This window comes from Podarcis liolepis, assembly GCF_965112155.1.
Source record: "Podarcis liolepis genome assembly, chromosome: 1".
NCBI lineage: Eukaryota > Metazoa > Chordata > Lepidosauria > Squamata > Lacertidae > Podarcis > Podarcis liolepis.
Window position 1 is genome coordinate 32,041,634 of NC_139554.1, and position 24,314 is coordinate 32,065,947.

General features: G+C 44.0%; 1 protein-coding gene across 1 annotated transcript in view; it reads right to left on the bottom strand.

Annotated features, from left to right (window-relative positions):
• The window catches only part of VSX2 (visual system homeobox 2), a gene marked incomplete at its 5' end in the record, with an annotated part of 31,856 nt that extends 11,740 nt beyond the window's left edge, over positions 1–20,116 (bottom strand). The window contains 3 exons of the mRNA XM_083509346.1: positions 13,629–13,752; positions 18,423–18,507; positions 19,639–20,116. Of these exons, the coding sequence (XP_083365472.1) occupies positions 13,629–13,752; positions 18,423–18,507; positions 19,639–20,116 (687 nt within the window). The remainder of the gene's footprint in view (positions 1–13,628; positions 13,753–18,422; positions 18,508–19,638) is intronic.
• Between the last annotated feature and the right edge of the window lie 4,198 nt (positions 20,117–24,314).

The following is a 24,314-nucleotide window of genomic DNA, read 5'->3' on the forward strand; positions in this document are numbered from 1 at the left end:
AAACAGGGCAAAGATGCTTTAACGTGTGGAAATGCCTCCTCATCCAGCCCTCCCTTAGCAGTCTTGCTGCTTCTACTCATTTTATCTTGCCTTCCATGTAATTTATTTCCTTGTCCACCAGATGGCTCTTGTGCAATGAGATTTCACACTGTCTATTATACTTCCTTCCCATGTCCTTTGATGTACAAATCCAGACCACTGCAGCTCTCTCTCTTTGCAGACAACAAATGGTACGTTGACAGAATGGGCCAGATATGCCATGATACTTAATTTTGGATAGACAAAGATAAAGACTAGGACTAGCCGCCTGAGAAACAGTTTCTATTCAAATGCGATTTTGGTTTTAAACCCAGTGTAAGGTAGTCTTATGGGAGTATATTACTGTATATTTAATTATGGGGTATCAGGGTTTTCCCCCTCCCACAACGGGGTGAGCTCCTGTTGCTCGGTCCCTGCTCCTGCCAACCTAGCAGTTCGAAAGCCTCAAAGTGCAAGTAGATAAATAGGTACCGCTCCGGCAGGAAGGTAAATGGCGTTTCCGTGCGCTGCTCTGGTTTCACCAGAAGTGGCTTAGTCATGCTGGCCACATGACCTGGAAGCTGTACGCCGGCTCCCTTGGCCAATAAAGCGAGATGAGTGCCGCAACCCCAGAGTCAGTCACAACTGGACCTAATGGTCAGGGGTCCCTTTACCTTTACCTATCAGAGTTTTTAGGGGGCTAACCAGGCTGGGATAGTTGGCTTGTTGGTTTCTGAATGACTGATGTAGATTTTCAGTTTCGTTGTTCTGTATGGAACAATGACAATAAAGATTATCGTATTGTATTGTATCGTAGTGCCTGCTGCCTCTATAGCACATAAGGACTACAGATTTTCAGATTCGCTGTTTTGAGGCCATTTCCTATTTGAAAGTTACCATTTATCTGAGAGGCATGGTGAACATCTGGCCCTCCAGATGTTGCTGACATCCAACTCCCATCAGCCCCAGCAAGCATGTCCAATGATCAGGGAAGATGGGAGTTGTAGTTCAGGAACAGCTGGAGGGCCAAAGGTCGCTCACATCTGGCTTACACTGTGTGAAGGGAAATAAACCTATTTATGTATGATCTTTCTCCCTCCCCCCATCCCTGAGACTCTCAGAGTGTATGAAAATAAACTGGGGATTATAATCTGGTTTCAAATACCACCCACACATAATAGGTCGCTACAGAGCAACATGATCTACAGTTGTGCTGCAATCACAAAGCAAGAAATAACTCACCTCCAGACTTTCAGCACATACCTGAACTTTATATTTTTTGCTGTGAAAGGACTCTGTCACCCTACCACAACAAATACACTTTAAAAAGCAGGAGTTTTGTGCATCTTGGAAAGTCGTGGAGAAACGCACTGAAAAGTGTGGAGCAAACAAATGACTAACAAGAAGACGTTTAAGCATTGTACAAGGATATTGGGGTGGATGCAGGATGGACAGTCTTTACTGTAGAACCTCCCTACAAACAAATCAGAGCAAATGCTCAAAAAGTCTGGATATAATCTAACCTGCATAAGCATTATGCAAGGAAAACAGGGTGGAGTGTTCAATAAATAAGATGCTCAGAGTAGCCCCATTGAAATTAATGACCATGGCTATGTTAGGTCCATTGGTTTCAATAGGTCTGGTCTGAATAAAATCTAGTTCAATACTACCCTGCGCCTCCTTCCCAATCCAAAATGGACTTTATATAGACACATCACTTCCCCTGATCCGTTCCTTGATTGTGACCAACAACACGATCCTTTTCACATCTACTCAGAGGTAATACCAGTGAGTTCCATGGGACTTACTTTAGTGGCTTACAAGTAGCAAGTTTCCGTTAGATTATTCTGTTAGGAATTATCTGCTGAAAAGTTGTAACAAACAAACTTCATTGGACAACTGATGTATGCTTGCCTTTCAGCTGTAAAATGTCCACTAGAGGGCCACATGTGCACATAGTCATACAGGAAAGAGGTTGCTGCTTCATAAACAACAGCTGGAATATGCAACATCAACTCAGTAGGAAGAAGGGGGATAACTTAGAACAATAATCCTTTGGCACACAGCTTCCAAAAGAAGAAGGAAAATAAAACAGAATCAGAACTTCAACTCCCTGTACAATCTATTTTGGACTGAGCTGCTGGCTTACTAGATTCTTTAAAGGCTCTCAGAATCTCTCTCTCTCTCTCTCTCCCCGCAGAACAGGACTTTAGAGAATTCTTTACCTGCCCCAACAAAGGGCAGCCCTTTAAACCAGCTCAGTTATTTTTCCAAAAATGAAGTATTGTGACTTGGTGATTAAAAACATTTATCAAGCCCCTCTTCAGTGCAACTTTAAAGTGCAAAAGCTATAGCAGCTCCAAGATCTGATCTATTTTCAAAATCCAAAAAGTCTATTCTTGGGTTGCAAATTCTGCCTTTTGCAACTGGGAAACTTTGGGTTTTTTTGTTTTTTTACAGCTCCCAGCACCATTCACAATTATGTTAAAAGCTGCTTGGAAAGAAAGAAAAAATTTCTTATCTCATCTCAAGCAACTTAAAAACTATTGCAAGAGTGTAAAAAGGAACTAGTAAAAATCCTGGAGTGCAAATTGTGAAATCTGATTTTGTTTACATGAAGAACACTTGCTGAACAATCAGTTCATTCCATAGAGGGTTAAATGAATAGAAACACACTATAAGACAACTGCAAAACAACAACACTCCACAATTACACCTGCATTATTGCCATCAGTACTACAAGGCAGGTAAAAATGGGCCCTTGATAAATAAACCAAGGTGAAGGCATCTTCATTCAACACATTTTCTCACCAGCAAGAAGAAACCAAAATCTGGGAACTGCAAAATTGTTTGAGGGGCCCTCCAGTCTGAACAGCCCCCAAACACCCCCCCCAAATCACTGTGCAGAAACAAATAAAGACCATTAAGTGCAAACATGAAGGCAAGATTCCCCATTAAGTCCTTCAGATGGGCACCCCCAGCCTGAGTGTGGCACCAGTAGGCATCTTCTAGTGGTAGGTAAACAGGAGAACTTCCTTCTGCAAGAACTGCAGCAGTTCCTGGTGCCCCCACCACTGCTTTAGATAGTGTCTCTATTCTTCTGGTTGTTCATCGGTGGGCGGTAGTGATAAAAGATCTCCATGGACTGTTTCCAATGCCCGTAGGAGCAACAGAAGTGCTTGAAGCAGAGCTGGCCTCTGTAGAAGAAGGGACTTGATTAAGACTTCAGACCTGACACACCCTGGCATCTTCCACGTATGGATTAGCTGGAACTTGTACTGGAAACATGGTTGTTTTGATCTCCACAAACCCAGCACTCATTGCTTTCAGATGGCTGGTTGGTTGTTGAAGGAGACAGACAGATCCAATATGGTACTTGTGCTTGTCGACCTGCATGTACCACACCACTAAACAGGCCACTGAAGACAAGCCTTGGCATTCAACTGTTAGGATTCCTGCTCCATGACTGCAGTCATGGGATTGTTGTCTATCACATGACGGTGTATGTTTTCATTCCACAAAGTGGGAAGTGACGGAGACAGGATGTTTGGGTTACTGTGTTCCGTGAAGTGGGACTATTGTCCTTTATTCTTTCTCTTTGCTGTCTGATGTGAAAGAGGAAGGAGCTAAGTCAGAATGCTCCGAGTGTATTATCTGTAAATAAACGTAGATTAGCCAGGATGCTGAGCTATTGAGTCTGTTACGCGAACCACCAATACTCTGCAGGTTCCTGAGTGTGCTGATGCCTCTTGGTATCAGTCGCTGTGATGTTCAGGCTGAAGAAAACATTTGAAGCTCCCGAACAAACGACCAGGAGGGAAAGAACATGCCAGTTGGGCATGTGTCTCTGCCAGGGTCCTACATGCAAGTTGTTTGTTGTTTAGTCGTTTAGTCGTGTCTGACTCTTCGTGACCCCATGGACCAGAGCACGCCAGGCACTCCTGTCTTCCACTGCCTCCCGCAGTTTGGTCAGACTCATGTTTGTAGCTTCGAGAACACTGTCCAACCATCTCGCCCTTGGTCATCCCCTTCTCCTTGATCTTTCCCAACATCAGGTTCTTTTCCAGGGAGTCTTCTCCTTCTCTTCCCATGAGGTGCCCAAAGTATTGGAGCCTCAGCTTCACGATCTGTCACATGCAAGTAGGACGATCATAACAACAGCTAGTATGAGGACCATTTTGTCACCTGCACTTCTTTGCAGCGCATCCTGTGGCTGGACATCTTGATACAGTGCTCACTCAGCCCACAGGACTCGGCACAACACAGGATACTGGAGAAGAGCATTCACATACATCTCCAAGTCAAACACTGGATAGGCATAGCCTTTCGGCCCACTACCTTTGGGAGAGTAGCAGGGGTGCTTGTTATCCTTAACAGGCCACTCCACTCTCACCGGCCAAGTGCACAGAAGGTGATGATCAGACCCTCCAAAGAGCACTTTACAAGAGTACATTGGATTCTTGTAGGATCAGGGTGGGAGCTGCTCGCTCCTCGTGCAGGATGCCTTCGTTCACCTTTGCTGTCTGCTCATGAAGCCTGGCTTCTCTTTCAGTTCTGAACAGCAGGTCTTCTGTGGAGCCTAGCAGGTTCCAGGAAGGGTAAGTTGATACTCCAGGCCTCTGCTTGGGCATGCTGGTTTTGGTGGCGGTGACTGTAGCAAGAGTAGCTTAATCTTGATCCAGGTTGGATCCTGCTCCGTTGAAGGAATCCCTGGTAATGCCACCAGCAGGCAGGAATAGTAAAGGTGAGAAGACTTTAAATCAAACTTGAGCCAGAGCTGAATCCAGAGTCAGAGGGACTGCTGGAGCGTTAATACATGAGTGAATGTCTTCTGTCCAGGTGGGAACCCCTCAAAGGGGGTTGGAAGCATGTTCAGAATAAGCTAGGCTGCAGCATCTGAAACTTGGGTGCTCCATGATCTGCCCTGGTCTAGCAGGTTGAGAGAGACTGCTTGTATTGAGTCCATAGCTGTCAACGTTTCCTTTTTTAAAAAGGAAAATTCCCTTATTCTGAATAGGATTCCTCAGAAGAAAAGGGAAAAGTTGACAGCTATGATTGAGTCCCAGCATAAGACCCTGCAAAGCCTCTAAATATGTTTCTTTGTGAATCCTGTACTGGCTTTTTATTGTGGAACATAAATGTCAAAAATAGATTTTACACATTACAGGAAACTGTACGTGTTGAAGTTAATTTGAAGCATAAGAGGCTGCAGCAGCCTGTTGCTCAGCCTATCTGGAAGTAAGTTGCTTGAGATGACTCTGAGCACTTCCTCACCCTCAATGCAAGACATGAAGAACTATTTTCTTCTGTCAGTTACGGAAAAAATATGAGCTCAGCTTGGACTTTTGTCTTCAGATAGGTAGGTGGTTCCTAAACCTTCTTATGAGCACAGACCTGAACTGGTTTAGAAATTTCCAGTTCTAAGTTTTGTTGCAGAAAGCTGCTATGCTCTTATAAACCAGGAACTATTTTATGGCAACCTATTCAAATGCAATGTCAAGATTATTGGCACTGTTTATGGCGGCATCACTTTCTATGACTCTATTAAAAGGGATATGAAGTTAAATGAGCACAGTAAAGGTGGCACACACCTTGCATACCTGATCACAAGATGGAAAGCTGGCATTGCCCCTGCTGCCTGCCAGAAACTTGCAGAGGAATGCTACTACAAGGAAAGAGGATTGTTCTGCAATGTATGGGGACTTTTCTTGCCAGTGGCCTCACTAATTGCTAAGCTATATGTTAACTGCTTTCTGAAAATACTTATTGATACCACTGCTGTAGGCTAGATACACCTAAATCTTCCCTGTTCCACTTCTAGCTGACATATAGCACAAACAGAATTGATAATATCAATGTGACACATATGTGAGGTCATCAGAATGTTTAAAAACAACAATATTCCAAGTTTTTCTGTAAAACACAGTACTATGTATTGCTGCCTTCCTTTGCCATCATTTAAAAACCTGGATGGGAAATAATGGTATTCATATTAGCCTTAGACTCAGGGCCAACAAGGGGGGTGCTGGTATGAATTACTGGGCCCCAGCAGTTTGGAAGGGGGCCCCTGAGCCTATCTGCATATGTTTTTTGTAATTCTGAACAATATATATATATGTATATATTTCATGTTCAATGCATCCACAAGTCTGAATAATGGCTTGCGAACTTGTGCCATGAATCAAGCATGTCTGACTCTATACAAACATTCACTTCTGCGCTTTGACAGTATGGCAATGCTGTCTCATCCTATTATGCGCAGTTGCATTTACAAGTTTTCTTAAGGGAACATTGTACAAATGCAACAAAGCTGTTTTGTGATACGCATTGTGTTATGTTACACATGCAAGTTTAATGTTTAAAGTGTATGGTTAGTTCAGCAATGACTGTGTGGGTGCTTATATTATTGACATTAGTCATTACGATCTTAATAGTCTCAACAGGTACAAAAATTATCATATTTATTATTAACATAAAAACAAGATCACACATTTATTTTATATCCTGTGTACAGATTTTTAATCCATCTGCCCTTGCTGTTGTGGGGGGGTGGATATTTTTTACTGCGGCCCAAACTCACTCTCAGCAACCTTGCTCAGATCAATTAAGATTATCCAGAAGAGGGGGGTGGGGAGCCATTTATGGCTATAATGCCAGAAAATGTGTCTTTCTTCCTAACATGAAGGTGGACTTTTAATCCTTAACTGTTGAGCAAAATAGTAATAGTATTCAATGAGTAATAACATACAAACAAATAGATGAAAAGCAACAGATGCATGATGGAAAGGCTGCAAAACAGATAATTCAGAGTCCTCCCTGCACATGTACAGACATTTCCCCCAAAGCTAGTAGTCTCTGCTGTAGTAGTTGAAGGTAATTCTGTTTGCTGAAAAACTGTGGTCAAGAGAACCCAAATCTCTTCATTGGAGACTTAAAACTGGGGAAGTTGTGATAAGCCGGTATGACAAAATCTGCTATCTGTACAATCTGTGCTCAGTTCCTAGAGCAAACAGTTCTGGGAATGAGAGCTTTGAGTATGAAGGAAAAGGTATAATACTTTAGGTATGCAAATGGGAAAACTCTGGGCAACAGTGAGGAGTAGCCTAGTCAGTTAGGCGGACTACAGTGATGTTGCTACCAAACCATCCAGACAGTACTGTGAATTTGAACCACGGGGTAGAGCATGATGGAGACACTCACTAGTATCCTGAGATCTCAAACACCATTAGCGTGGGGAAACAGAAGCTGTTTCCTCAGTCCCTTCTCTCATATCATTGGAGGATAGTGGCAGATAGATTTCTCCACTTTCCGCTCCAAATAATTGAGGCTGCTAGCTTGGCAGCATGAAAAGGAGCCTTGACCAACTGATTACAGTGGTGCCTCGGGTTACATACGCTTCAGGTTACATACGCTTCAGGTTACAGACTCCGCTAACCCAGAAATAGTGCTTCAGGTTAAGAACTTTGTTTCAGGATTAGAACAAAAATCGTGCTCTGGCGGCACGGCAGCAGCAGGAGGCCCCATTAGCTAAAGTGGTGCTTCAGGTTAAGAACAGTTTCAGGTTAAGAACAGACCTCCAGAATGAATTAAGTACTTAACCTGAGGTACCACTGTATTCAGAATTCTGGGAAAGCAAGAAACGGTTCCATGACACAGTGCTGAGCTGGCCATTCTGTGACTTTTGCTAAGATGAGACCTAGCAGGACAAGACTGCATGATCCTATCAGTGATAGCGGTCTGGGAAGCATGGCCATCACTCACAATGCGGGGGTGCCCAGACGCTCATGCCGTTTTCACAGAGCAAAATCATTTTCACTGAGCGGAGTTGAGTCCATCCAAAAACATGTGCAATAATTATCTTTTTTAAAAAAAACAACCACTGCATCTTCTGCACATTCAGTATGCATTATCCAATCATGTGTACCAACTATTAAAATACACAGGATATCAAATACTTAATATCAAGTATGAAACAGTACCTTTATCAAGATGGAATAGAATGTCTGGAGACTCATGTGGCTCAAAAACTACAAGTTTTAGGGGAGCTGCAAAGACTGTTTTATTTTGCCAGGTCTTGTGCCTGTTAGTTTTATTTAATTGCTTCTCACTGTTGTTGTTTTGTATTTTATTGGTTTTTAAATTGCAAACCACTTTGAAGGCTTTTTGGTGGGAAAAACAAATATTAAATATTAATAAAAAGGAAATGCTGAAAGCAAAATGTGGGGTTTATATATTATATATTGAACTGCAAATAGCCATTGGATACCTGACAAAAGGATTCACAAGAACATATTTGCATGGAAATGGAGCGGCCATCAACTGCTTTATTTAATATATGGAGAATGCACACTATGATCACATGGAATAGGTATCATGAGAAGTATCATAAGAAGAGAGACTTTTCTGTGCTGTACAACCATATGCTAGATAACATCTAAGGAACATGGCACTATGTTTGCATTTCCTGGAATCATCCTTCGTTCTGCCACATTGGGCATCTTCCTACTTACGTCCTTTACACCTATTTTATAAACCTTATGTTATCAACCATTTGTTCAGTGCCTTTACAATACAGCCAGTGTAATTCACTGAGAGAATTCAGTTCATTTAAGAACTCGCTGTTAAGAGTTGCATTTCTTTCCTCCCTCTCCTAACTCTCACTTTCATTCTGTTTTTCCTGCTGCAATTCTTTCCCCACTTCTACCTATATTTTTCCCCCTGTTCATATCCTGAGAAGCAATGAAATAATTAACATTCACAAGAAAGTACCATGATCGGATGTTAGACATCCGTGTTACAATAATAGAACAGGGGAGATAACTATAATTTTGCTTGGAAATGTTTTCAAAGTGTCTCCGGCCAACATCACTTTATAGCTCTACATTCAAATTTTTGACCAGGATCATTAAAGAGGATATAGCTAATGAAGACTTAATGTCTTGAGAATCTACTCTCATCCCTTCCTCTGATGTGGTCTAAGGTGAGATCTAGGGAAGCAAAATGCTTCTGACAAATAGGAGATTGCTCTGTTTTCTCCTCATCATCAGTCAGTGATAGAGTATCACAAAGCAATGGGTTGCAAGAGATGGGGAAAGGGTCAGCATTCTCTCTTGCCAATAAAGAGACTCACATTAATTGAACTGAAGGTGAAATGATGGGGAAGATGCTTGCATCTCCTTTGCCAATATCCACCCACCCCGGTCTTCCAGAATCCTTAATTTATTCTTTTCCCCACTAAAAGGAGAATTAATGAGGCTTGATTTACAGTTAATTCCCTGAACTGATTCTCAGTGTAAAACAAACTTATTTGGAAGTGACATAAACTGCAGACATAAACAACTAACCACTCTCAAACTTGCCCTTTTTTTGGTGGGGCGGGTGTGTGTGACAGAATGCATGAAGTTGAAACAGAAAATTAAATCTGAATACAGCATCATATATTTCACAATGCATTCCTTCTCATTGGATAAGCCATTACCGCATTGATTGTGTCTTCTCGGTCTCCTTTTCTTTGGCTCATTCCCTGGACCCTGACCATGCTATAAAAGGCACTGGGTGTATTAGTTTCATGTGTGTGAATCTCAGATAATACATTCCAACCGTAGCTTCTGACTTTTAAAAGTTCCATAGCCACGAAGTATCTCTCCTTCACACTTCTGCAATATTAGGAAACCACATGTTGGCTCTTATTCCATGGTGGGTACCATTGTCTCCTATGCAAGGGTCATGAGGTAAGTACAGTACTCAGGGTTCAGAAAGGGGGCTCCCTGTTGGCCACAACACTAAGTTCTGGCACATGGGCACCAACACAGCTGCATTGCTTGGAGTATTCTGATGACTATCTGTGTGAGAGCATTGTTCTCACAGTGCAGCCGTAAAGGACCACAATGCTGGGCAGGAGCATATGAACAGTCCACCCTGCAGGAGCCTCATGAACTGCTCTGAGCTCTATGGAGCAGAATCAGAGGGAAATGTAACACAATAATGCGTTGTGATTAAAATTATGCCTATTCTCATACTTTTGCTTAAGCTTGCGTGCATTTGTCTGGTCGCCCAGTTAAACTGGAATCTCCTGCCCCCAATATGATACCTGCTGTTATCCTAGAACCTCCCCTTCTTCTCAGATTCCTTGCTAACTCAGTGGAATAGCATCTGCTATAGATGCACACTGAAGTTCAACACCAAGGCATCTCCAGGTAGAAATGGTGAATTCCCCACATGAAATTCTGAAGAGGTGCTCCCAGTCATTGTAGACCAAGGAAAGAGAACTTGTGGTCCCTTGTTGGGCTACCATTCCCATCATCTCTGACCCTTGGCCATGCTGGCTGGGGCTGATGGGAGTTGGAGTCCAACTATGTCAAGAGGGATAGAAAGGATCCATCTCTGGCACTGTGCTCAATGGACCAGTGGTTGGACTCAGTATAAGATGGATGCCTAATTCGGGCTGCCATGCTTTTTTATGCATGAGCACATGTGGTGGTCATGCTTGTATGCAGGCAGCAAAAACGTCTTTGCAAAAGTAATAAAATTCAATTAATACTTTTTTAAAAGCTTACAAAATGGTATGGTCAGTAGTAAGGGACGGGAGTGATGGCCAATACAGGCTACCTGAAATTACATGGAAGCAGTAGTCAGTGGGCCCCTATGATATTTCTATAACCACAGTCTCAGAGGTACCTATATATCTGTCTATATCGCTAGCTTATTTGTTTGTTTGTTCATTTTACTATCTCAACAGACATTCCAGCCATACAACACCCAAAGCAGCTAACATCAACCATAGTACTGCAATATTTAAAAGAAAGTATTATATAAAACTCAGTAAGTCAATTAAAATAGTATTTAGCATTTTCAGCTTCCAAACTGACCCAGTCTCATTAAAAGGATCTTCACCTGTCATCTCAAGCCTCATGAAAGTTGGGCATAGACAGGTTTCCCAATGGAGGAGAGGGTGCCACCACCAAGAAGGCCTGACCCTGTTTCCCGGGCAGCCTGTTGTCTTTTGATCAGCAAGTAGGGGTGCATGTCACCCCATGTGGATGTCAAACCAGTATAGATAAGGAAGGAGTTCTAAAGAACACTGAGGTGCTAGCTGGGGTAAAATGTGCTTTCCCCAGCAACACAATTGTCCCATTTTAAAGCTAGGAGCAAGCAGTTCCTCCCCAGTAACTGTGCTAGGTGAAAGAACAACAAATGAATAACTGCAAGGCACTCTGAGCACTAAGTAAAACATGCAGTAGAAAGTCTCTTGGAAATGTGGCTGTGTGTGCAGAATTTTTCGCGTGGTCTTGTGGGTCACAGTCATAGGTTAGCAATTGGGGGAGGGGACGACAATAAGTTTTAGAAATTTAAGCAATATCCCTGAGTAAAGGAAGTGCACAAGGCACAATGTGATCTCCGATATAAGCCAATATTAGTTGAATGCCGCCAATGACCCTCAAGGACAGGAGTCTCCAGTCCCATTTGAAGCCACGAGAGGAACCAACCTGGCACACTGCAATCATACACACTTTATGTCTTGTTACCACAAAGATTGACAAATTGGAAAGAGTTCAGCAGAGAGCAACCAAATGATTAAGTAGCTGGAGAGAAGGTGATTTATGGTGCATAATTTAAGTAAACAGTTTTATAGCGTCGACGGGGGAGGGGGTGCTATAGGAAGGTGAAAGCCCAAGGGATGTTGGGGGGGGGGAGGGTTAGGAGAAGAGTATGCAAATATCCAAAGCAAGGAAACCCAATGAAGTCGCAATTAATGTGACAAAATATTAAAAGATGGTAGGTAAGGGCTGATGCTGTGCTAGTATCCGGGAAGGGGGGGGGGACGACTCATGAAATAACGAGTGGTTTCCAGCAAGAACTCTCAACAGGATTCTGCCAGCTTTGGCTCAGATTATTAACCCGCACCATGTTTTATGAATGCCATATTAGTTCATAATTTCCTGATGCTGTCACCACTCATTTGCAAGCGAACAAGTGAGAAGCAGCCAAAGTTCAGTAGTGGCACACATGCATTGCACACAGGTCACGGGCTCAGTCTCTTGCATTTCCAGTTAAAAAGCAGATCAGGTAGCAGGTAACAGGAAAAGGCTTCTACCTGAGACAGGCAGACAATACTGGGCTAGATGGACAAACTGCCTGGCCTGCTATAAGGCAGTTTCCTATGTTTCAGTGCTATTGATGCTTGAGAGCTCTGATCTGCGGTAAGACATGAAGTGCTGTATACTGTCATTGGTACAACCGCATCCTGTATAAGGGAAGTAGCACAGATGCGTTCTGTTTTGCTGCCTACATCAGTCGCAACCTCACCGAAAGCCCTTCCACCATTATCTCAAGCGTAGAGCAGTGTACCCATGAAAGGTGACCGAGCAACTGAAATGCTTTTTAGCTTGCAGCAAACATTAGCTGCCCCACTCTTGCCATGTAAGAGTTGTGCGTCACATGACACCTCAGTGCAAGACCACTCTGCCACACACCACACTACTGGCATAAGACCCAGGATCAGCTGAGGCAGTCAGCAGCACAGCACAGGTCATGACTTTGCAATGATTTGCCAGCAGAGGGGCTCATATAGGATTAAGCTTTAAGGCTGCAATTTTTAGAAGGGTAGGTCCACAGTTAAGCACTAGCAGAATGCACAACTTAAAGAAATCAGTACAATCAGGCAATAGATTTGTTAGCAGAAACAAAACAAAACAAAAAAAACCCACGCCAAAACCCATGGTGGGGAGTTCTCACATTGTTACAAATTTTAGCTTCCTTAAGACTAAACTGTTGGCAGTCAGTGATAGTGACTTTTGCTAATAAACCATTTTTTGGTTCTACTTTAGGGAGCAGTCCTCGGCCTTAGGGCACAATCCACACACCATTACAGTGAATAACAAAACACTTCTTGATTTTACTAGGAATGAATTTAACTCATAAAATTATTTTCCAAATAATAAATATGTGGCATGTTTAGTTCAGGTCCAGTTTTCTGTTAGATGGTAAGTTTATGTTGGGCTTTTTTACTTCAGATTGTTTCTTAATATACAAAACAGAGACCTTCTACTTTAAAAAAGAATGTCGGGAAAAGAGTTCTACCCTAGCCTTCTCCACAACAGTGCATTTTAAAAAAATAATCTACGGGAATTTTATTTTATTGTATGGAGAAGCATTCACTCACTTGGGCTTCCACTTACCAGGTTTCCAGCAATCCTTTGCTTGGGACACAATTCTGCTTCGGTTCCCTTTTTTTAACCATTTCCTTCCTCACGGATAGATCCTGAGCCCTTTTTTACTCATGCCACTTCAACAAGGATACTTTTAGCCTTCTTCCCACACTACTCTTCCCTTCTCAGGATTTTTCTAGCTTACGTGTCTCCCTGTATAATGCATCTTACTATAAACTCGGGAGCAAACAATGCAACCTGAGACACAAAAAGACCATACCAATTGAGGGTTATTTTCTCATCCACAGTTGATAATTAGCTCTTGAGGATCTGGGTTGCAAGAAAACTGTTTAGGGTTGATACTCTATTTCTGTCTAAAAGGATACATTGTCCTTTCTGAAGAAACTAAAGAACATGAAAAGGAAAATTAGTATCATGGGGGTCTCACAGCAGTACAATTACCTGTATCCTGTCTTCAGGAAGTTCTGTTTTCATTGCCAGCATCTCCCTCGCATAGACATCAGGATAATGGGCCTCATTGAATGCTTTTTCCAGTTCCTCCAGTTGATAGGATGTGAAAATTGTCCTGAAGGAAACAAAACTAACTGATGAAAAAGTAAAAATGAAACTAAATGTTGGACTATCCTAAACAGGCAAAGGACCAAAGGGAAAGCTTAGAGAGTGGGTAAAATACATTTGATTATTGATTTATTGCATTTACATCCCATCTTGTTCCTCCAACTAGCTCAAGGTGGCAAACATGGTTCTCCCTCTCCCACAACAACTCTGGGAGCTAAGTTAGGTGAGAGGTGGGCTGGCCCAAGGTTACCCAATGAGCTACATGGTCAAGTTGGGACTTAAACCTTGGTTCCCCAGGTTGGGTCCCAACACTCTAACCACTACACCATGTTGCCTCCTATATGTATCTACAGATGGATAGACAAAAGCCATAGGAAGGAAAGGTATGTAAAGGTACGTAGAGAGAGAAAGTTCACCATGGTTATGATAAGCAAAGGTAAGCACTTTGCTGTCGAATCCTACCCACATTTTGTCTGCTGCACCCCTCTTCACTCAGTGGGGTACTCTCAAGTAAGTGTGCATAAAATGGCTAGCTTCAAGTCCAATTTATTGAAATGGAATAATTAACTATGTCTCCAAAGCCCTCCAGCTGAATTGAAAGCGGAGGCCTATCCATAAAGTATATTAACAAATCAAAGTGGGAGACAAAAGCAAATCTCTCAACACATGGAGAATGGGGCTATTATTCAGAAGGACGCAAAGGGTGAGGGTAGTTAAACAGAAATAAGTTTGGCACTTGATTTTTTAAAGCTTTAATAAATGGGTAGTCTTAGATCCCTGCTTCTCTTCATTGTCAAGAAAGACATCACAAAAACAAACCCATTTGTAGCAGAAGTTACTCAAAAAAATTAAATTAGGGGAAAGCACAACCTCATAGAAAGCCACAGGAGGGGGGGACAAGAAGTAGCACCCCCAAACACCTGCTCAGCTTCTACAGCCAAAAAATGTGGAGTCCCTATAATTTTATTTTTCATATCAGTATCCCCACCAATAATTCAGAGTGGCATACATGATTATCATCTATACCATCTCACTGTATATATGCTATGGCTTTTTACTGTAAATAGAATGCTATTGCAGATAGAATCTGTCTTTGCTTCTCTGGCATTGTGAGCCTAACCACTAGGATGTAAGCTCATTTGCAGTCAATAGTGCTTGCTATGAAATAAATGTGTTTTAGACTGGATTCAGCTTCTCACGTATATATCTTAACTATAGAGTGTCCAAATATATGTACATCTCTATTGGTAATTACACATGTTAAGAATTAAACTACTTGTTGTTATGTTCTTCAGGCTATCATTTTGCCTTTCTTTAAAAATAAAATTAAAATAAAAGTAATCTTTTGCTATATGTTCGCAAAATAACAATAAGGATGCTGGCTTGCTGATCTGGTTAGTTGCTATTACAATAACAACTAAACTGATAAGAGTTATGGATCTTTAAAAAAATTACTTCCATATTATTATTAGCAGTACTTCTGTGAAATGTAACACTAAAGCAGAACCCTAACAAAATCTGGCAAATTCACTACATTTGAATCCAGCTGGTGACTCTTAATTCTGTAAGATGTAGTTTTCAGTGTCAGAAGACATGCTTTAAGTTGAAAAGACTTTGTTTTGCTTGTCAGTACCTATAGGGAGTGGCTTCATGTGGAAGGTTGGATTTTATGGCAAAATGCAAGTTTTAAAGAATAAAAACCATTATTTGCTTTTCTTTCTTTCTTTCTTTCTTTCTTTCTTTCTTTCTTTCAATGCAGCATTCATATCAGCATTTTCAGGTGCAAATATTATTTCAACACCAGTGCACAGCATGCTATGTTTGGCATTTAAATTGATGGGTAACAACACCGTCCCCTCTTTTAAAATGTTGAAAGTGCCCAGCCTTTCTCACATCTGCCAGTCTTCCCTTTTTTTTATAAATGACCTGAGCGCCACATAGATTCCCTAACACTTTACAACCTAAGGAAGTACCACCAGTGCCGTCAGCAGTTCAGCTGTGCTGTGAACAGCATAGTAAGTAGGACTTCCACCTCTTCAAAACAACGAATTTCATACCAAGGACACACTTCTCCCACGTTTATCTATTCCAAAGTCCTCCTCGCAGACAGGCACACTCCCAAAACGATAGTCTGGGACTGGAAACAAACGGAAGCACAACTGGAGTTGAAGAAAGATGCCTGCAGAGCAGACAGGTTCCTTTCGTGCTCCTGTTGTGCCGCAAATCTGAATGAGCATTAGGATATCCGCACCAATTTCTGATGCATGGCAGCCCTCTGGTTCTGTGATTAATCTACCTAGGAAGCAGTCTGCATTACAATATTGTAGTTCATCTCTCTCTCTCTCTCTCTCTCTCTCTCTCTCTCTCTCTCTCTCTGTGTGTGTGTGTGTGTGTGTGTTGCAAGCAAGCCCAAATAAATATGAAATAAACACCTGCACCCCTGAAGAAATATAGCATCCAGAGGAGAAAGAAATCCAAGTCACTTAGTAAAAATAAAAGAAAATGTAGTCTGCGAATTTCCAATAAAGCAGCCAATATGCTCTCAAATCACCTCCAAGCATTTTAAATCCAAGGCACTGTATCAGATCAGTAACAGTGTTAACAGAAAGACCTTGTTAATACAAAGGATATATTCTACGATCAAGCGTTTGTATTAGTTCTTTAACTGGTAGAGTTTGGGGTGTCTCTCCCCCCCCCAAACGGAATCACAGCCAATGCGAATACAGCAAACTCGTTTAACCATTCGATATCCTTCTCTCGAGGCAATTTGAAGACTATTTCTTCCGTATCGTCATTTGGGGAAATTGCTGGGGGCGCGGGGGGGGGGGTTAGAGACAACACAACTCTCCCACTTTTCTTGCAGGATAGTTTTCCTGTCAAAAATAAACGGCAGAATGCGTCTTTCTGAAATGCATACTTAAATTTCGTTTTTTAAAAAAATCACCTTAGTCCACTTTGTACCAACAACCCCTCAAAAACTGTTGTTTACAAACCTCAGTAACAGAGACATTTCTAGTGTCTCTCCATTTTGCAACTACTTGTTGGAGAAGTATTTAATTATAGGTGAATTAATTGTTGTTGTTGTTTTTTTAAAAAAACCAAATATACTGGACAATGTAAATACTGTACACCTATTGGAAGAAGAAAAAACCACTCCTGAAATCACTAAGAAATTCAGCACTTGATTCCAGCTCTTTTCTGGATCCAGAAAGGAAACGTGCTTCGATTTTAACCTGGATCTAAACGGCGAAACAACCCACACCGTTGTATCAGTCCAGTTCATCTGGGAAGTTCTTGTCCCCCATCTGCTTTGACCTCATCAGTCAAACGGAAGCATTCGCTTTGCCACGGCAATTGCACTGCTTAACGAAATATTGAACCCTTAATTTGCCCTTTTCCTCATTCTAGCCAACCTTTCACGGGAAAGTTCTCGTAATCCACAGGCACTCCGCCGCTTAGCAAAATTGATCTAATTATTTCCCCAAACCGGGTCCGAACAGATGAATTGCTGTCCAATTGTCCTGAATTTCAGGAATAACAGGATTGCCACTGGCTCGCTTGGGAATATTTTCCTGGCCACCCCTGCAGTCCTACCAGCTACTTTTGGAAAGAGGACCGCGTCCCCCTTTCCTGGAGGCAAAATGACAGGGCCAAGTTGCCCCTCTGAGACTGTGACAGATCTGGAAAGGGAGGTTAGACCTCCACAGAAGACCTCTTCACTTTCCTTTCCTCTCTCCCACATCTCCTGTTTGCAAACTGTCCTGTCACCTTACGGAACATTTCGAATACTTTATTGCTAGACACGGAAATTGCAGCAGCATTCTTTGCCGAGGGGGGAGGAATATAAATTCATCGCACAAACCACCCTTGATCTCCCGTGTTGTTGTTGTTTTCCTGAGCAGATGCCAGCCATATCATTTTATAGGATGCATTTCATAATAACATCTCTCTCACACACACAAACAACCACCCGGAGGTTCCGGCTGGGTCAAAGCACTGCTTTTTAAAGGGTCCCAACACATGCAAAAAATAATAATAAATCCCTAATTTATTTCGCTTTTTAAAAGAGAGAAAGAAACAGCCCAAGAGATCCCTGGAGAATGAGGAATGCAAAGAGAGGTCCCCGAGGACGGCTTCCCCACCCAACCCCAGTGCTGCGTCTTTTATGACAATGGACCACTAGGCAAGGAAGCCGGATTACAACACAGGGGGAAGGAGAAGGGCGGCTCACGGGGAGAAGGGAAAGTGCCACCGTGCAGCCGGTGGGATCAGCCAGGGCGAAGGAGACCCCCCTGGCCTCTCTTGGGTCGGAGGTTTCAAGACAAAACAGCACCCAAAGGCCGAACAAATGCATCGAGAAGCGCGGCCTCCTCCCTGAGCTGCGCCTCGGGTCCATCCGAGGAGATGCTGGTGGAGGAGACAGGGGACTCCGTTGGGATGGAGGACCCAGAGAAGGGCGCAACTCTCCTTGGCGCATCTCTGCAGCTCCCTTCTCCGTCGTCGTCCCCCCAGCCCCACACCCACCCGCGGGCACAAGGTGATGGGGGGCTCGATCCTGACTCCCTGGATCCTGAGGCCCAAAGGTAGAGACTGGGAGGGCAGGCCAGGCAATTGGGGTGGGGGTGGGGAGATCCTCCCTCTCCGCCTCGCGGGGCTCCCGAGCAGCGTCCGCCTTACCTGTGCCGCCTCTTCTTCCGCTTCTTGCTCTGGCTTAACGAGGATTTGGACATCTTTCTGTCGCTGGACGAAACATCCTCGGAATCTGGGGACACAGAAAGGCGGCAGCGATGGGGACCAGAGCTCCTGGAGGGGGGTGTTCGGGTGAGTCTCCCCTCCCGGCTCCCCGAGACGCTCCGGGGTGCGAGGCGAGTCTCGCACTCAGACCTCGCTTCGGATTTCCCCGGATCGGGGGATCGGGGCGCTGGTCTCGTGCGATCGACTCAGGTTTCGTTCCCTGGCCGGGTTCCCCCTGGCAGCGCTTTGCATCCCGAGGACGCTTCGCTCTCTGCGCGCTCTTGGCTCCTCTTTTCTCCCTTCCAAACTCGAAGGCCAGTTTCGTTTCCAAGCCTTACGCGACATTTCTCCCCCTTCGAAATGTCAAATTTTTTTAAAAGAAAAAAAGTATTTATGAATTTAAAAGAAAGTCGATGGCGCATCGCCCCAAAGCTTGCAATTTTGGGGATCCTAGTAAATCTTATCGCCCCTATATTTAAAGGACAGGGCAAGGAAAAAATGGACTTTGAACCAGGGGAGCTGGAACGCAAGGAAGGGTATTTATATATTAGACGCTCTAAAATAACAACTTTTGCCGTTTCTCCTAATTTTTACCCGTTTAAAAATATTCTGAATTATTATTATTCGTTTGGAAACCGGCCATTGCTTTTCATATTATTTCCTTTTATTCCCTTGGCGCTTATGGTAAAAAATCGGGACCTTGAGCCTCGACCGCGCTACCTTGAACAGCGCCGGTCCCCGCGTTTCGATCTCATCCCTTCAAAAGGATGGAAACCAGCAGCCGGTCCTGTGTTCGAAAGTCGCCCCCTCTCCCTGCCTCCGGAGGCCCCCGCCCCCTTCTCCTTGGCCCCCGCCGATTATCTTTCGTTATAGTTTTATAATGACCGCAGTCTGGGCAAGGAGCTGCTGGGCCACTTTCTCAAAAAGCCGCGATCTGGAAGAAGCGGAGATCGCTGGCGACGGGAAGGCAAGAAGAGCCTGTGTTGGCCCTGGGAGTCTCCCTCCTGGGTCGCCTGTGTGGGATTGCCCAGCCTGGAGGGCTGCCTCACGGGGTTGCCTGGCAAGGCAACCGCGGCCTCCCGCTTTCCTGAGGCTGGATCTCTCTCTGTCTCTCTCCCGGCTGCCCCCTTCCTCGCCCGCCCCACGGCTCTGCCTCTACCTGAGCTGGCCGTCTGGCTGGTGTCGAGCTGCGCGGGGCCTCGGCCCAGCGGCTGCAGGTGGACGCCGGGCGGGTCGGCCAGCACCTCCAGGAAGGTGGGCTGCGCGTAGAAGCCGGGCAGGCTGCCGGCGCCGAGCAAGCCCATGCCCATGCCGCCCACCCCGGCGGGGCTGAGCACGGAGCGGGCCGCCAGCAGGTGGCCGGCGGGCAACGAGTCCAGGGCCGCGCGAGGGTGCGAAGGCGGCTCCTTGTTCAAGCCCAGGATCTCCTGGATGCCGAAGCCGGTGCAGCGAGGCGCCGCGGGGCCCGAGACGGGCTTGGCCCCCGCGGCTACGGAGCCCACCGGGGCCCCTGCCGCCCCTGGGGGGCCCGAGGCTGTGGGCGGCGGCGGCGGAGGAGGAGCAGGCGGCGCGCCGTCGGGGGCTTTGAGTTTGGCGGGCAGGCTGTGGGCGAGCGCGTCGCCCGCTTTGCCCGTCATGCTGCGGCTGGTCCCTGGTGCCCGCTCCGGGGAATGCTCGGGAGCCCCCGCCTCAGGCCCCTTTTATACGCCCAGCCTGGAGCCCGAGCGGGGTCAGAGCCCAGCAGCCAATCACAGGGACCAGCCGCGATTAGGAATTCCAAAAAGCCAAATATGGGGGGGGGGCGGGGAGGTGAGGAGACAGAGAGGAGGAGGAGGAGGAAGAGGAGGGGGGAAGACCCGTCGCGGGGGTGGGGGGGCGAGAGGGAGGGCGGCCTGGGGCGCGCGGGCAGCTGCGCGCAGAGATAGTGCCTGAGCGGCAGGTAAGGCGCCCGCATGGCTGCCAGCAACGGAGGGCAGTTTGTTGGGTGTCGCTCTGGAGGGGTCAGAAAGGGGAACCCGCAGCGGCCGCTTGAAGAAGCTCTGGATGTGACAGGTGGGTGGGAGACCCCCCAGCACCCAAGAGGCGACTCTGAGGCAGAGCGGAAAGGGGTTTGGCTGCCCTGTCCAAGAGCAGGGCCCTTGCGCGCGCGCCCAGGGGGAGAGGAGAAAGGGCGGGAAGGAGGGAGCCCCGCGCAGTGCTGACAGGAGGGCGGGCGGGCGGGCGGGCGAGCCTGAAGGGGCATTTTCCTGGAACATGGTCAGCAGGGTCTGAAGGCTGCAGCCCTCGCGTGAGAAGTGGGGTGGAGGCCGCGGGGAGCGGAGCAGAAGGGAAGGCGTAGCGAGAGGAGCCGAAGCGTTTCGTTGCCTTGGTTTGACCGCGCGAACAGAGGCGAGGCGAGCGCGGCGCGTCTTATAGAAGTCACGGCGACGGTTCCCTCGCCCAGTTCACCAATGAAATCATCCCAGTTCCTTAGAGGGTTATTCAAATCCGAATTCACACCTCTTCTTCTTCTTGTTGTTCTCTTTTTTTAAAAAAAGAACGAATCGCCGCATAGGCAGGCAGGTGGGCTGGTTTGCAGTTCGTTGTACAAACTTTGGCAGCAACGGGTGGCTTTTCCCAGTTACCAGTTTCGCAATTTGGATCGTTTGGAGAAAATAACTGGGGAAAGATAATCGAAATGTAGAAAGAATGATTTCCATATCGAAATATGGAAAGAATCTTGTGGTGTGTTTAATTATACGTTGAAGAGTGACAGATAATAATAAAAAAAAAACAGTTTGGAAATTCGTTCACAAGAATCACTGTAGCAAACTGGATTTGTGGTGGCATGGAAAATGTGCATACTTCGCGTTCTGTTTTCAATAGCTGCTACAACTATAATGCAAGATGAAATGTACAGGTGCCATTTTGAATGAATGCGAATGAGAAGCCAATGTGGAACAGGGCGAAAGCAATTCAGTACTAGCGCCCATCTAAAAAATAAGGGCTGCTGCTTGTCTTGCAGTAATTAGCCTTCCATAATGCAAATTTAATGCTATCCTTTTAATACTAACATTGTTGAAGGTGGATTCTTGGAAGCAAAACGAATAACCTACGTTGAAAGAAATCATATGAACCAAACTAAAAGCAAACTATAGTTTACTTTTATCGACTATAGATCAAAGGTCTCCATTCAACTTTTGAAGTAAAAGCTTTGTACATTCAAAATTTATTGCACCCAGAAAATTTTACTAAATCATTGTTTAGCCAAAAAGTAAGGTTTTCAACGGACATGTTAAAGTTTTGCACCCGTTTCCAAGGATGTGATATTTTGTATTGTGAAAATTATAGTTCATCTCCTGTGCTGAATCAAATCTTATTTAGAATTGCATACAGTTTTTAAAATAAATGACATATACTTCTTTTAAAAAATACATTTATATTGATATCCATTCATTTTATATTAGTGGAGGAGGTGGAAATGAGTCACAGTAAAATATCCAATTTTCTAATTGGTTGTGTGTTCAAATATTCAGCCAAGTAAATTAATAATGAGATTTGATTTGGAAACACAAACACATCTTGTTTGCTTTTGCCCTAAAAATAAAGTTTAGTTTAAAGTTATTCATGAGCACAGGAGATATTCAGATCTGAATTGAAATTATATAGTCCTGTTAAACACCTCACCCATTCTTCAGCTATATTAAACCCCTACATAAAGTAAAGGGGACAGGGGGCATTGCAGAATATAAAGGATCTTTTTGTTTTCTAGCTTCACTGACGAAGCTCCTGATTTTCTGCTATATCCAGCTGCTGCCTTTTGTTTTATGCTTAAATTATATAAACTGCTGATGAAATGAGGTTTTTTTGGTTTTTGTTTTGCAACTTCATGCAACACAACATTCCTGTGTTGATAGAATCTTTGTGTAGAATCTTTGGCAATCACTCGTAGCCGAGTAAGATTGTCTTCCATGAACATGGTCTTAACAGTGAGTCTGTAAGTAACTGTGGAGGCCAATTCTGGATCCACATGTCCTTCCACAGTGGGGACATAGGTTTCTAGGCTGGAGCTGAACATGGTGAAGATTTGCCAAATGTGCCTTCCTCTTAGCACGTTTCTCCTTTTCATCCTGAGTTAGAGTGTCTTCAAACTCCGTAACACCTGTGGTAAAGGCTGTTCTCCAGTTGGAGTGCTCGCAGGCCAGTGTTTCCCAATTGTTGGTGTTTATACATTTTTTTTAGATCTTGCCTTGAGTGAGTCTTTAAACCTCTTTTGTTGACAGCTAGCATTATGCTTTCCATTTTTAAGTTTGGACTAGAATAGTTGCTTTGGAAGACGATAACCAGGCATCTGAACAACATGACCAGTCCAACAAAGTTGATTTTGAAGAATCATTGCTTCGACACTGGTGATCTTTGCTTCTTCTTCTTCTAGTACACTAACACAAGTGTGTCATAAGATAGATGGATCAATCAATCCTAGGACTTGATGTGAGAGCATGTGATACAGCCACCTGACTGAAATGAGTGTCTGCTCAGTACCTGGGTGGGAGATTGCCTAGGAATTCCATGATGTGGGAAATAAATGTTCTGAATAAATAAATTTAAGAAACCACGCATGTGAGCCTGAGATGAGACAAAAGAATTCCTACTGGAATTCCTACATAGTTCCTGCTAGTCTAACATTTACCAGGCATCGCTCACATGTTTTCATGTTTGGATCTACAACCATGAGATCTAGATATACATTAAAATAAATAAATGGAAACTAAGATTCCCAGGACTATAAATAGGGAGCCACATTTTGTTAGAACACTAAATAGCTAGATAGCTTCCAGAATCCTCTCAATAGCTTGGCATTTTCCTTGATTCATATGCTTGATCTGTTACAAAAAATCTTATTGTTTTGCTAACAAAAGTGTTTTTGCATATAGTAAGTCACAAAAGTTTGATGTGTGGCTTTCCTCATAAGAGATCTGGGGGGTGGGGGTGGGGAATCTCTGCCTAAGAGCTGAATCTGGAATCCTACTGTCAAACAGCAATCCAGAATAACAATAAAGTGTATCTTGGCAACTGCTTTACACTCTCACATGTGCCAATCCAGGTATGTTCAGCAAGGCCACCTGTTAAAAACAATGTTCTTTATAATAACAGATTTAAGTAACAGTGCCATCTACTGGCAGCTAAATAAATAATCACACCATGCACCCCTAAGCACTTTATTGTTGCCCAGCTAACTTTGAATAAATTCACCAAGACAGCTGGGTGTTGTTGTATTAATGCCATAGCTAGTTTATATATCACTGCTAAGAAGGGCCTTAATGAAAGTACTTTGTAAGAATTATTTTGTGGGGGTAGAATAAATGCAATGACCAGAATCTAACACAATGGGCTTTCCATGAGCTTAAGAACATTTCACTCTGTGTTGGAATGGGCTGTGAACAGTAGAATACAAATTTTTGGTTCTTCTTATCACCCACTATATATCTAATTTAGGAAGAGAACTGTTGTTCTTTGGTGACAAGAAGCTTAGTGTTTCTTTGGAATCTAAAAAGCAAAAAGTATAGTTTCTATCTAGGAAGCCATTGCTTTCCAAGCTTCAAAAGGCATTTAAAAAACAACCATATATGATATCTAGCCATGCCCTGGATGCCTGCATTTCTCAGCAAAGACATATGGACACATTTGCCACTCACTTGCTTTTGGCACTTGATAGCAACATGAATTTGTTAATTCATTCACTCTGATTCAGATGAGAACCTGTGCATTATCCTGAGCCAGTTGACACCTAAAGATAAAAAAAAAGCATTTGTTTCCACTAGGCAGTATAATGGCATTCTGATGGAAGTACTGTGG